Source organism: Alosa alosa, chromosome 14 (genome assembly GCF_017589495.1).
Source record: "Alosa alosa isolate M-15738 ecotype Scorff River chromosome 14, AALO_Geno_1.1, whole genome shotgun sequence".
Taxonomy (NCBI): Eukaryota; Metazoa; Chordata; class Actinopteri; order Clupeiformes; family Clupeidae; genus Alosa; species Alosa alosa.
In genome coordinates, this window is record NC_063202.1 from 28,388,994 (window position 1) to 28,401,096 (window position 12,103).

The window sequence follows — 12,103 nt, forward strand, 5'->3', positions numbered from 1 at the left end:
GGTTTCCGCTGCTAAGCTATATGTTTCCATTTCTTTTTCCAGAGGCATTTACAGTTCTGTGTCACCATGTTGGCCAGACCTTTGGGCCAGATGACAAGGCTCTTGGTAAGCTTGCTCTATGCTCTGTGGTTGTGCATCTTAACAGTCAAATGCCTTCACAATGATAGCCATGTCAGGACAGATCATTGGTTTACTGTCTGATGCTTTGGGTTAGACATTGATGAGTGCGCAACCAACCCGAATGCCTGCAATAACGGAGAGTGCATCAACACGGATGGGTCTTACCGCTGCGAGTGTCCCTTTGGTTTTAGACTGGACACCTCTGGTATCAACTGTGAAGGTGAGTTTCTGGAAAGGTTGGCCATAGTCAGAATCATAAATTATACATTTTCGAAAAAACTTGTATCTGGCATGATGCATGATGTCACACCACTCAAATACACGAGCGTCCAATGAGGGAGGTGAAAAGTGAGTAGGGAAAGGTGTGGTGAACAGAAATGACATTTGGTCTCCATCCTCTCACCCCCCACAGATATCAACGAGTGTGACCTTGGCAACCCATGTGGCAACGGGACCTGCACCAACGTCATCGGGGCCTTTGAGTGCACTTGTGACGAGGGCTTCGAGCCAGGACCAATGATGTCGTGCGAGGGTATGGTGTGACTTCCTTTCATCTTCAGCAACTCAGCTAATTCTCCTCTTGCTCAAGAGCTGTTTACACAGATGTGAGATATCTGTGATGCCAAGGAAAATGCTAGTGATGGTACCAAGATGTACAGTGATGTATCGCCGCACACTGATGAAGCCATTAAAATGATCACTTTCCATATGGACAGCTCTCTGCACATTAATCTTTTTAATTTAAAAAACATCATGCTGGTCGTGGTCATTATAATTTTGTTAAACATATGGAAGTACTAATTGTGCATGCACTGCCGTGGCAGTGAAGTAAGAACTCTGTGGTGTCCCTGCCTCCTCTGTGCCCCTCCAGATGTGAACGAATGTGCTCTGAACCCTCTGCTGTGTGCATTCCGCTGTGTCAACAATCACGGCTCCTACGAGTGCAAGTGCCCCACTGGCTACGTCCTCCGGGAGGATCGCAGGATGTGCAAAGGTGCTCCATCAGACATACAGTACAGCATTCACAGAACTGAGAGGATTGTTTAGATACACAGAGCCTTGTGAAATACAGTTGGTGCTTAAAGGTAGTTCATCTCCCTGGCAACAATCGGAAGGTAATTTTAGCTGCAGTGTACGAGTTTGAACTGGATGAGCTGTTAAAAGAGGAGGCTGTATCTTCCCATGGCATTCCTGAGACGACACTGAGGTGTTATTTGACAAGAAGCCCAGACAGGGTGGCATGAGCTTCAGCTGCTGTCTTTCAATAAAGAATTCATAATGTAAATCCACATTTTTGGCGTTACGTAATGGATAGACCATTTTCCTGGAGTCTTTATGAGGGTGGAAAATACACACAAGTGCGTTTACACTCCTGGATGAGAAGCTGAAGTGCAGTGGACAAGACCCTTTCAGACTGTAAACTCTGAACAGGTTGAATCCCTCAGTCTCTTGGGCTATATAGGCTCTTATTTACATTTCACTTATAAACAGCACCCTAGCTCCATTTTCAAACTTGCCAGCAGACCGAACCTGGCTGGCTTAATAGTGGACTACGTTGCTCTCAAGCTTTACTGCCCATGTGACATAATGCTTTCAGATTCACACAGCAACAGCAAAGGTCGGAGGTCATTGTCTGACCTCCAATATGGTTATTTGTCATTTTGACTCCCATGCACACACAGGCTGTGTGGTGTGAAAGTAATGTTCTCTTTGTCATTCTTTTTTTTAGACCAGAACGAGTGTGAGGATGGCATTGACGACTGTGAGTCACGTGGCATGACATGCAAGAACCTCATCGGCACGTTCATGTGCATCTGCCCGCCAGGATTCATGCGACAGCCCAATGGAGAGGGCTGCATGGGTACGGTCACAACACTGGGTCAAGTGCAAAATGGTGTACAACGGCAAATAGTACTCACTTGGGGAAAGGAAACCAGCTGATAGCCTTAATGACTCCTCTGAGTTCATTATCACTCTCTAGGAGGTGCATAGTAAATCACTTGGTGAGTTTGGTTTGGTTGGGCTTGTTTATAAAAGGGTATAGGCATGGAGACTGAGGAGTATGAATGATCCAAAATGTTGGCGATGGAGGCAAATATCCGTGTAGGCTATCAAGTGTCATCAAGCACACAAGAACCGCTGAGATGCCATATAACAGCCAATAGAAGCATTGGAAACATTGTTAGAAATGAAAGCTCATTTTAAGATCAATTATTACGTTTCTCCAGTTGGAAACCGCTTTTATTTTTTTATACCAGTTTATTATTTCTGGCAAAAGTTAATGTAAACTACAGTTTATGCCAAAATTGTGATTGATACATAGCCTTGTCATAAGTTTAATGAACCAAGCCAAGTGTCATTAAATGAATCACCAGTCCCATTTATCTACCGGTAAAATACTAATTATTAAGTAAATTGCATTTTAAGCTGTTCTATCACACAAACCCTTATATGATGTGTTGTGTTCAGATCTGAACGAGTGCAGCGCTAAACCAGGCATCTGTCAGAATGGACGCTGTGAGAACACGGTGGGCAGTTACCGCTGCAGATGTGACCAGGGCTTCAACCCCAGTCCCACGCAGACTGAGTGCATCGGTGAGTAGGTGATGATCCACCTGGAGGCATTTAGGGTTTTCTTATCTCTTTTCATGTCTGTTTATATAGTTTACACACCATAGGCTATTTTCTCCTTGTTTTTGTTTTATAATTTATAGTCTGTTTTTATAGTGTTTTAAAATAGTGTTTTAAAATGATGCCCGGAATGCGTCAATAGAATGTGTTACGTCATTATGTGTCGGATGGTGGGGGTACGCGAGCCGAGTCAGGATGTAGGTGGTGGTACACGGGGGAAAAAAAATTTGGGAACCGCTGGTATTGTTGTAACATTTTGAAATATAGCGATTTTTAGCCGAATATTCCCACATAAGAGTGTCTTTTTGGAAATCTCCCAGATTCCTTTTGAAGATTGCCACCCGGTTGAAAACTACAACAACAACAACATGTCTTTGTTTGTTTGCAGACAACAGGCAGGGCTTCTGCTTCACGGAGGTCCTCCAGACTCTGTGCCAGATGACATCCAGCAGTCGCAACAGCGTCACCAAGTCGGAGTGCTGCTGCGACGGCGGCCGTGGCTGGGGGCCCAACTGTGAGCTGTGCCCTCTGCCAGGCACCACGCAGTACAAGAAGATGTGCCCACTCGGCCCTGGGTACACCACAGATGGCAAAGGTAGGCTTTTTAGAAGTTAAGTTACCACTGACGCACACAGAGATGGAGACCTACGCGGAGCAGAGTGAAGTGTTGGGCTTGTAATATTGCTAGCACACCAGTTAGCACAGTGACTTCCTTACCTTTAGTCTGAAGGAATGATCTTAATTCAAATGATAAAATGTGTAAACCTGTGACATCTGTATTAGTTGGTATCACTGTAAAGACATCCGTGCTCTATGTTTTAGATATTGATGAGTGTAAGGTGATGGGGAACCTCTGCAAGAACGGCCAGTGTGTCAACTCCCTGGGCTCCTACTCCTGCGTCTGTAAAACAGGCTACACCCCTGATATCATTGGAACTCTATGTGTCGGTGAGTGACTGCAAACCTATCCACCTGTCCAGGCATAATGCCAGAGGTGTTCAGTATTCCTTTTTGCAATATCCTATATGGACTAATCACAACAACACTCTACTGTGAAAACGTATATTCCCTACCTTAGATGTGGATGAGTGTTCCCAAGCTCCAAAGCCCTGCAACTTCATCTGCAAGAACACAGAGGGGAGCTACCTGTGCTCGTGCCCCAGGGGTTACCTCCTGCAGGAGGACGGCAAGAGCTGCAAAGGTACCGGGGCCTCACTTTCTCATTCCCCAATCCCCACCGAGCAGACATGCAGATAGCCAGGAGATGCACGTCACTCTAGACCACTCAAAAGGGCCTTTTCATCACAGTTTGACCATCTTCTGCTACACATATGAACTTAGTTTTAGAGGTGATATTAAACTGGGCTACTCTTCATTTCTCCTCTATTTTCTCCTCTATTTTCACAAACACCTTTAGGCCTCATATTATACAAGGTTTTTACAACCATAATTAAAAGTTTAGGGCACTGCGTGTGAACTTCCCTACTGTATCTAGCTATGTTCCCATTCAGTTAAGTACTGTGAGTCTGTGAACTCTGCAGGCTTTCCAGTTAACTAGAGTTCAGTGAGGGGTCCTTCTCTAGACAAAACTTCACATTCCCTCTTGACGTGCTTTCAAGGTCACCATTTGGCGGAGAGAGCGCTGGGCCCTTTGCCCAATTTCCTGCTCGGGAGAAAGGAGGGAGGGCTTGCTTGCTGCTACACTTCATCTCTGGTTACTCTCTTCTCTCTCTCTCTCTCTCTCTGTTTCTCCAAGCTGATCTAGAATCAGTATTCCCAAATCACACCTCTCCACTAATTGTGAGCAAGACATGGCTACAGTTCCCAGACCAGCTGCCCAGGACAGAGAGTTATGACACCCCATGGGAAACGCTCGCCATCTTCCCCTCCCCTGTTGGCCAGCTATCAGTTCAGTACATAGAGGCTGTGATCCCTGCATCCTGCCAGAAATGTTTTTTTTCCCCAGTTAGCATTAACTCGTAAACAAACCTTAAACCACAGAACGGCTCGGCAGTCATTATATTGCCATTCCTCATTGTACATACAGTTGCAGGCTAGAGAGCTTTTCTACCCCATCGTGTTTCCGGGGGCTAGTTCATTCACAGGTCACTGTTTTAAGGGGTAATGTACAATTAACAATGACCCCCTCCCCATCAATCTCACAAACACACACACACACACACACTAAGCAAAGTGTTTGGGTTGTGAGTCTGCCTGGAGAGTAGGGGCCTGTGTGTTAGCTAAAGCAGACCAGAGCTTTGTGTTACTTGGCAGCCACAGTCTCCCTTTTCCTGAAGCTCCAATCCCAGACAGTTTCTCTCTCTCTCTCTCTTCCCCTGTCTCTCTCTCTCCCTTCCTCTGTCTCTGTCTCCCTCTCTTTCTGGGGGGAATTTCATCAGTGAATGAATGCTCCCTGCTTCCTCTTATCTGTCACCCTCTCTTTTTTCGCTTCATCCGAAGACAAAGTCTTTCTTAAAGCATCCAATTGTTAATCTAGAGCTGTTCCTGCAAGGACAGAACATAATATCTGAACTAGACGGTCAAGGTGCACTTAAGCTTGTTCAGACATTGTGCTGGATTGGACAAAGATCTGGCAAAAACTGATTGGGAAATCTTTCTTTTCTCTTTCATTTATTTTTGAGTAATTCCATATCTTTAAAAAGCTATATATTTTGCACTGCGTGCTGGTTGTACTGCTCACTAATTTACCTCCTATCGCAGACCTGGATGAGTGCTCAACCAAGCAGCACAACTGCCAGTTCCTGTGTGTCAACACCATCGGAGGCTTCACCTGCAAATGCCCTCCTGGATTCACGCAGCACCACACTGCCTGCATTGGTAAAAATCTCTCTCTCTGTTTCACTCACTCACATACTCTCTCTCTCTCTCTCTCTCCCACACACACTCTCTCTCTCACACACACACACACACACACACACACACACAAAAACATACAAGTTTTACTTCTTATCTCACATCCCTTTTATTGCCTCTTTTACGGCTTTATCCTGGAATTAATGGATTCAGAGTAATGTCTCAACAAGTCCAATAAACCTAACTGATTTGTAGTGATGGCAACGTAATAGTTGCTTGTTTTGGAATTTCCAGCACCTCTATCACCATGGATACGACGAAGTTTGCAGTGCCCACTCAAGCACTTTTAATAGTCGCAGGTCATTGCAGGGACAAAGGACTGCACCAAGTAATATCATATATTGTTGCCTAGGTTTCAAGTGTCAGGGTAGTATTTTGTGCAGTCCAATAAATCAGGTACTGTAACGGCAGGTATCACTTATGTGATGAAATTATGGGAACGTTATTAGATTCAACTAAATTGTGTGTTGATAGTGTTAACTTGTCTTTTACTAAATTAGGTTATAGATACTTGGACTGTTCGCTACCCTGATATACACATGATACATTTGTTTGATATGTCAACAAACGTAACACCCTACCACCTATGTTGTTGTTTACATTTTGAATTGAGTGTAAAGTAAAAATTCCTCGTTTCACACAGACAATAATGAGTGTGCCACTGATCCTGGTCTCTGTGGAACCAACGGTGTCTGTCAGAACAGCCCAGGCAGCTTCAACTGCGAGTGCCAGCGTGGCTTCTCTTTGGACCAGAACGGTCAGAGCTGTGAAGGTCAGTCACTACAACATGTATTATCTGCTGTGGAATTGTACTTTTAATAATAATGAAACTTGTACTATAAACAGAAACAATCTAGTGACTATCGAAATAATAGAATAGATAATAGAAACTAATTGTGACCATCGATATTAACTTGTACTTATTGACTATTGATTAATTACTTAATTAATTTGATATACATGGACAATGTGTGTGTGTGCTGACAGACATGGATGAGTGTGATGGAAATCACCGATGCCAGCATGGTTGTCAGAACATGGTGGGTGCGTACCGTTGCAGCTGTCCTCAAGGTTATCTGCAGCATTACCAGTGGAACCAGTGTGTGGGTGAGTAACTCACAGAAGCTGTCTGGACTGGTGTGTCTGTCTGGGGCACACACACACACACACACACACACACACACACACACACAGACACCACACACACACACACACACACACACACACACACACACACAGACACCCACACACACACACACACACACAGACACACTCACACACACTCAATCTTTCCTTGTCACAGCCTTTCTCCTATGTGCAAGATTTCCCTTTCCTGGAAGCTCAACCTTTCCTCTCCAGATTATGCAGAGTTAAAAGGATGTCTAATCTTTTTAGAGCAGTGACCTCACAGTTGAACCTCCCTTGGTTTCCTTCAAACACAAAAACACACTGTCTGAGCTTACAGTTGGAAAATAAATATTTATGCAAAGTAACATTTGGGCAAGGATAAGACTCAACAGATTTGGGTCAAACGAGCGCCACGCTCCATGCTCATGCGGACACATGCATGGCGGTTCACTCTCGAGCCTCTTTCGTGAAACCCGAAACCATAAAAGAGCTGCTTATTAGCAGGGGAGAAAAACAGCATTATATAATTGTGTGGGCACACACTGCTTAATTTCTAGGTGTAAGCTACAGTTTGACAGCCCTAATAATAAGCAGTGATGTGAAGGAATGCGTGTGGACAGTTGCTCTGTGGATTATGACACCCGTGCCCATCTGCCTTGGCATTCCAGATGAGAACGAGTGCCAGAACAGCCAGATCTGCGGCAGCGCTTCCTGCCACAACACCCTGGGCAGCTTCCGCTGCATCTGCCCGAACGGCTTCAACTTCGAGCAGCACAGTGGTGGCTGCCAGGACGTCAACGAGTGCTCGTCCTCGCAGAACCCCTGCAACTACGGCTGCTCCAACACCGACGGAGGCTACCTGTGCGGATGCCCGACGGGCTACTTCAGAGCAGGACAAGGGTGAGCCCAGACATGCCATTCATGTGGAACTCTGGACTCAAACTATAAACAGTTTAAGAAAGTTTGCAGAAAGTTTGCAGGACTACATTTGGGTTTGCTCATGTAGACAGGTTTCTAATTTGTTTATGAAATAACTCTTAACATTATGGGAAGTAGTATAGTCATCCAACTGTTGCCCAGAACATCTGAATGATTTCTGACATGGTGCTCTTACCTTCTCTCTGGTTGAACGGTTCACCTGTGTTTCTGTTTCAGGCACTGTGTCTCTGGCGTTGGCTTTAGCACTGGGGTTCCATTAGCCAGCGGTGGAGGTGGAGGTGGAGAGGGAGATGACAACTCCCTCTCCCCAGAAGCCTGCTATGAGTGCAAGATCAACGGATACCCCAAGAAGGGCAGGAAACGCCGAAGCACCAATGGAACTCTGGATGAAATGGTAATAGTGCATTTATCTTAGGGAGTATCTGTGGGTGCTGTGTGAACTTGGCCCCAGTATTTAATTTGTGATTGAGGTTCTGAATTTTAGAACGATTCAGTCCATTTCTGTGAGTGTATTTAGACACCTTTTCCCAGTGCATTACCCAACCTTGATGCAATACTATCTTGATGATAGACCAGTTCTGTTTTGGATATTCCGCAGATCTTGACAGAAAGAATTTTAAGGCAGACATTTGTGCCTTGTTTAGGTATATTCTAACCACTTGTGGTCAGAAAAACCCTCAGCACCACTACTTAGAAATATAACCTACATTTCACTGAATGACTTACAAAAAAGTTGACCAAGCAAATGTAACAAGACAGAGTCTGAATAAATAGTGGTAAGTCTTAAACACCCTTAGCAACGATGTATCCACAATTACGCCATATGTTTAAAAAACACAGTTTGCAGATTTTGACAGGTTGTTATTATAAAGTCATTTCAGTTAGATAAAATATTTGTACCCATGGTTGAGTAATAGAAAGAAGTAAACATGGGACTCTCTGTTAGAGTAAATACAAGCAACTTGCTCCTGAAATATTATAATCTCATATTCTTATGTTCCAAGTTGCAATATGTAGAATTCTTAGAACATCATTTTAGGATTGCGACAGTTGAGTTTTGTCAGCATTTTGAAAACATTTTGTCTGAATTACTTGCAGAATGAGCAGGAGACAATCAGCCTGGCCAGTGTGGACGTTGAAGACACCCTCCTGTTCAACCTGAACATCAGTGATGTGAAAAGCAAGGACCACATCCTGGAGTTCATCCCAGCACTCTCCACCCTCAACAACCACGTCCGCTACACCATCGACTTTGGTAATGACGAGGGCCTCTTCAAAATCAACCAGAAGGAGGGCATAAGCTATCTCCACTTAGCCAAGAAGAAAGCTCTTGTCCCTGGAGCCTACTTTTTACAAGTCAGCAGTGTGCCCCTGTATAAGAAGAAAGAACTGGCTCAGTTGGAGGACAGGCATGACAAAGACTACCTCACGGGACAGCTGGGGGAGACACTGAAAATGAAAGTGCAGATTGTATTCCATTAACCTGGACAACAGCAGAAGGGCTTGCCACCAAAGAAATGAGCGGGTGGGACTACTACAGTATCAATTCCCAAAGACGATTCCATATATCATAGATACAATTTCTTAGCATTCCAGTAAGAATTACCACCACGGTGCCTCTTAAATGCACTAGACATGGATTCTGCTGACAAAAACCACTTTGATATGCATTGTATGAAAAAAAAAAAGCGAATGTCTTCAAATAAGATTTTGTACTATGATATGTTGAATCTGGCAACACTTAGTGGGACAAGGAAGACTGCAGGAAGGCACTGATGCTGCGATTTGTTCACCACTCGGCAGTCAGAAGTGTTCTTATTTTTTAAAGTTTGATGGACTCCGCTTTATAATTATGCTTTCCCCCATCTTCTCTACTGACTACATCATCGCTAATCATATTTACTGGTGCTAGTAACATGACAACATAGATTTATAAATGCACTGTAATACTCCACAGGCACGGTGGCCGTACGCAGTCTGGCCTATAGCAGGCCAATTTCCCATCTCTTTTGCAACCAACAGCAGTTAGTTCAATAGCCTCTCTGTTCTCAGTATATGCCTATGCTATGTGTAAATTAAGTGTGTTTATACTGTAATCATGCCACTTTTTAATCTTGGAAGCATTTGTAAACTAGATGGAGCCCTTAATTGAAGAGGGCTTCGTTATGGTGCTTATAATGACCAACTACTTTGTTTTTATTTCTTTGTTTTTTTGTTTTGTTTTGTTTTAAAACTGTGTACATCGTTCCAATGATAAATATCTGTGACTTCAACCAAAATGATGCACTGAGGTCCTCCTGGCCACTCACTCTTGCGCAAGTACAATCAGTGCTGTCATCCCCCATGATGACGACATCAACACCAACTTAAGTACCAGTTTTTGTTTCCTGTGTTCACATCAGTGAGGGGTATAGGTGTAAATTCACAATAAAAAATATTTTGGTTTTATGGGGTTCGGGAGTGGCTTTCCTTATTCAACTACTGCATATTCAGGGAACCTTCCAGAACATCTGCTACACGAAGAACAAGAAGATCTTGAAAGTATGCAAGACCCTCAGTAAATAAATAAATATGAGGCTAAGGCTTCCAGAATTAACACAGTGAGAATGGGGCACAAATCCACAATATTTGTGGCAATACTTTTTTTAGTCTTTTTTCCCGCAGATCAGGGGCTAATCAGCCAGTGAATTAGTGTGACATACTTTGGCAAAGACTATGGAATGGAGTGGATCAGCTGATCAGCTACACATTTGGTTAGTGGTCTTGTGCAAGCATCAGCCAAGCTCCACTAAAATTACTGGGTTTCAGGACTTTTTTGTAAAACGCCTTCTAGGGAATGACCAGGAATGTTTAATAAGGAAGTATTATGGCATGCACTCATTTGCCGATGGTTCACCTTACATAGGGTCTACTTGTGTGTAAGCCAATCATCAATCCCTACTGGTCAGACTCTTACATTAAGCAAGTGTTAACTCCTTTGCGCATGTCAATAGGGGGATTCGACTTAATGCAGCCATCTTAGGCTGACTGCATACGGTGATTATTTCTGAGATTCTGATGTTTTCAAACCGGAATTGTGCATATGTCATGGTTAAAAATGTATCAGAATCTCAGAAATAATCACGTTATGCAGTCAGCTTAAGACGGCTGCAGGTGGCTGCATGAAGTCGAATCCCCCTGTTGACGGTCGGCTCCATATGTTGGGAGGCAGGCGCACCCCGCATTGGTGACGCAATTCTCGTCACACGCTGAACACAGACGCAGGACTATATTCGGGCCCTTGCTCTGTTCACAAATTCCAGTGGCCAGTCGTGGGGTTTTAACCAATTCACGCACCTTGCTCCGTCTACACTTACTTTGTCACTGGATCTCTCAGTGTTGCAAAAGCGGCATATTTCTACAGTTGTACCTCTGCACCAGATTATGTGCACCAAAACTTAAACTAGATCATATTTCAGACCAAATATTCATAGCCATAGACTTAAGGTCTGTCATTAACTAAAAACTAATCAATGTCAGTGGATATGGAATAATGTTATAATGTGCATTAAAGGAGAATTCCGGTGTGATATTAACCTAAAGTGTCGATGCCGATGCTACCAACAGCTTTTTCAATAGTGGTGCTTCGGCATCGGGCTAGCCATGCAAATAAATCACTGTTTTACACCCATTTACAAGGCTCAATGTATCTCCACACTTCATTGGTAGACTTCTGAGGGCCCTGACATTTAAAACGATACATTGAGAACTTTGAAAACGCACTGGTAGTTTACTTACAAGACGATTTATACAGACAGTATCTTCACGAAGTTTAGCGTTTGCAGCCATCTTGAATTTAGTCACGATGAGTTGAGCAACCAGTAAGAATGAACAGGTATGATAAGGGATCAGATTCCAAAAATAATTCCGTGGAAATGCATGGATTCCAGTTGCTGCTACTGGAAGAAACTGGAATCCGTGCATTTCCACTGAATTATTTGTGGAATCTGACAGTGATTTATTTGCATGGCTAGCCCGATGCCCAAGCACCACTATTGAAAAAGCTGTTGGTAGCATCAGCTAACTAGCGCCAGATTTTGGAGTGCAGGGGACAAGCCGAGATGGGCTATGAGACATACGTTCACACTCGGTATCATGTTTCAATACACTTTAGGTCAATATCACACCGGAATTCTCCTTTAAAGGTTAACCCTCAGGGGATTGTATATTTCTTTCTGTTCAAACTATCACTGAAAGAGAGGAAAGTTTTGTAATGACAATTCAGCAACCGAGGAGTTGGGCTAATATTTTGTCATTCAGTTGATCTGTGAGAAATATTGGGTGGGGGACTTGCTAATGACAAAAACCCTTAGCCAATTACTTTTTTTATATGAAGTACTTGCTCAGGGAAAATGCTGCATTCGGCTGTTCA

The 12,103-nt window shown here is 43.7% G+C and overlaps 1 protein-coding gene across 1 annotated transcript in view; it reads left to right on the forward strand.

Annotated features, from left to right (window-relative positions):
• Window positions 1-10,140, forward strand: part of fbn1 (fibrillin 1) — a 59,682-nt gene extending 49,542 nt beyond the window's left edge. The window contains exons 52-66 of the mRNA XM_048263387.1: window positions 43-105; window positions 215-340; window positions 533-652; window positions 992-1,114; window positions 1,850-1,981; window positions 2,590-2,715; window positions 3,140-3,346; window positions 3,574-3,699; window positions 3,830-3,952; window positions 5,473-5,589; window positions 6,269-6,397; window positions 6,613-6,732; window positions 7,422-7,653; window positions 7,909-8,086; window positions 8,791-10,140. Of these exons, the coding sequence (XP_048119344.1) occupies window positions 43-105; window positions 215-340; window positions 533-652; window positions 992-1,114; window positions 1,850-1,981; window positions 2,590-2,715; window positions 3,140-3,346; window positions 3,574-3,699; window positions 3,830-3,952; window positions 5,473-5,589; window positions 6,269-6,397; window positions 6,613-6,732; window positions 7,422-7,653; window positions 7,909-8,086; window positions 8,791-9,174 (2,306 nt within the window). The 3' untranslated portion in view covers window positions 9,175-10,140. The remainder of the gene's footprint in view (window positions 1-42; window positions 106-214; window positions 341-532; window positions 653-991; window positions 1,115-1,849; window positions 1,982-2,589; window positions 2,716-3,139; window positions 3,347-3,573; window positions 3,700-3,829; window positions 3,953-5,472; window positions 5,590-6,268; window positions 6,398-6,612; window positions 6,733-7,421; window positions 7,654-7,908; window positions 8,087-8,790) is intronic.
• The last annotated feature ends 1,963 nt before the right edge of the window (window positions 10,141-12,103 follow it).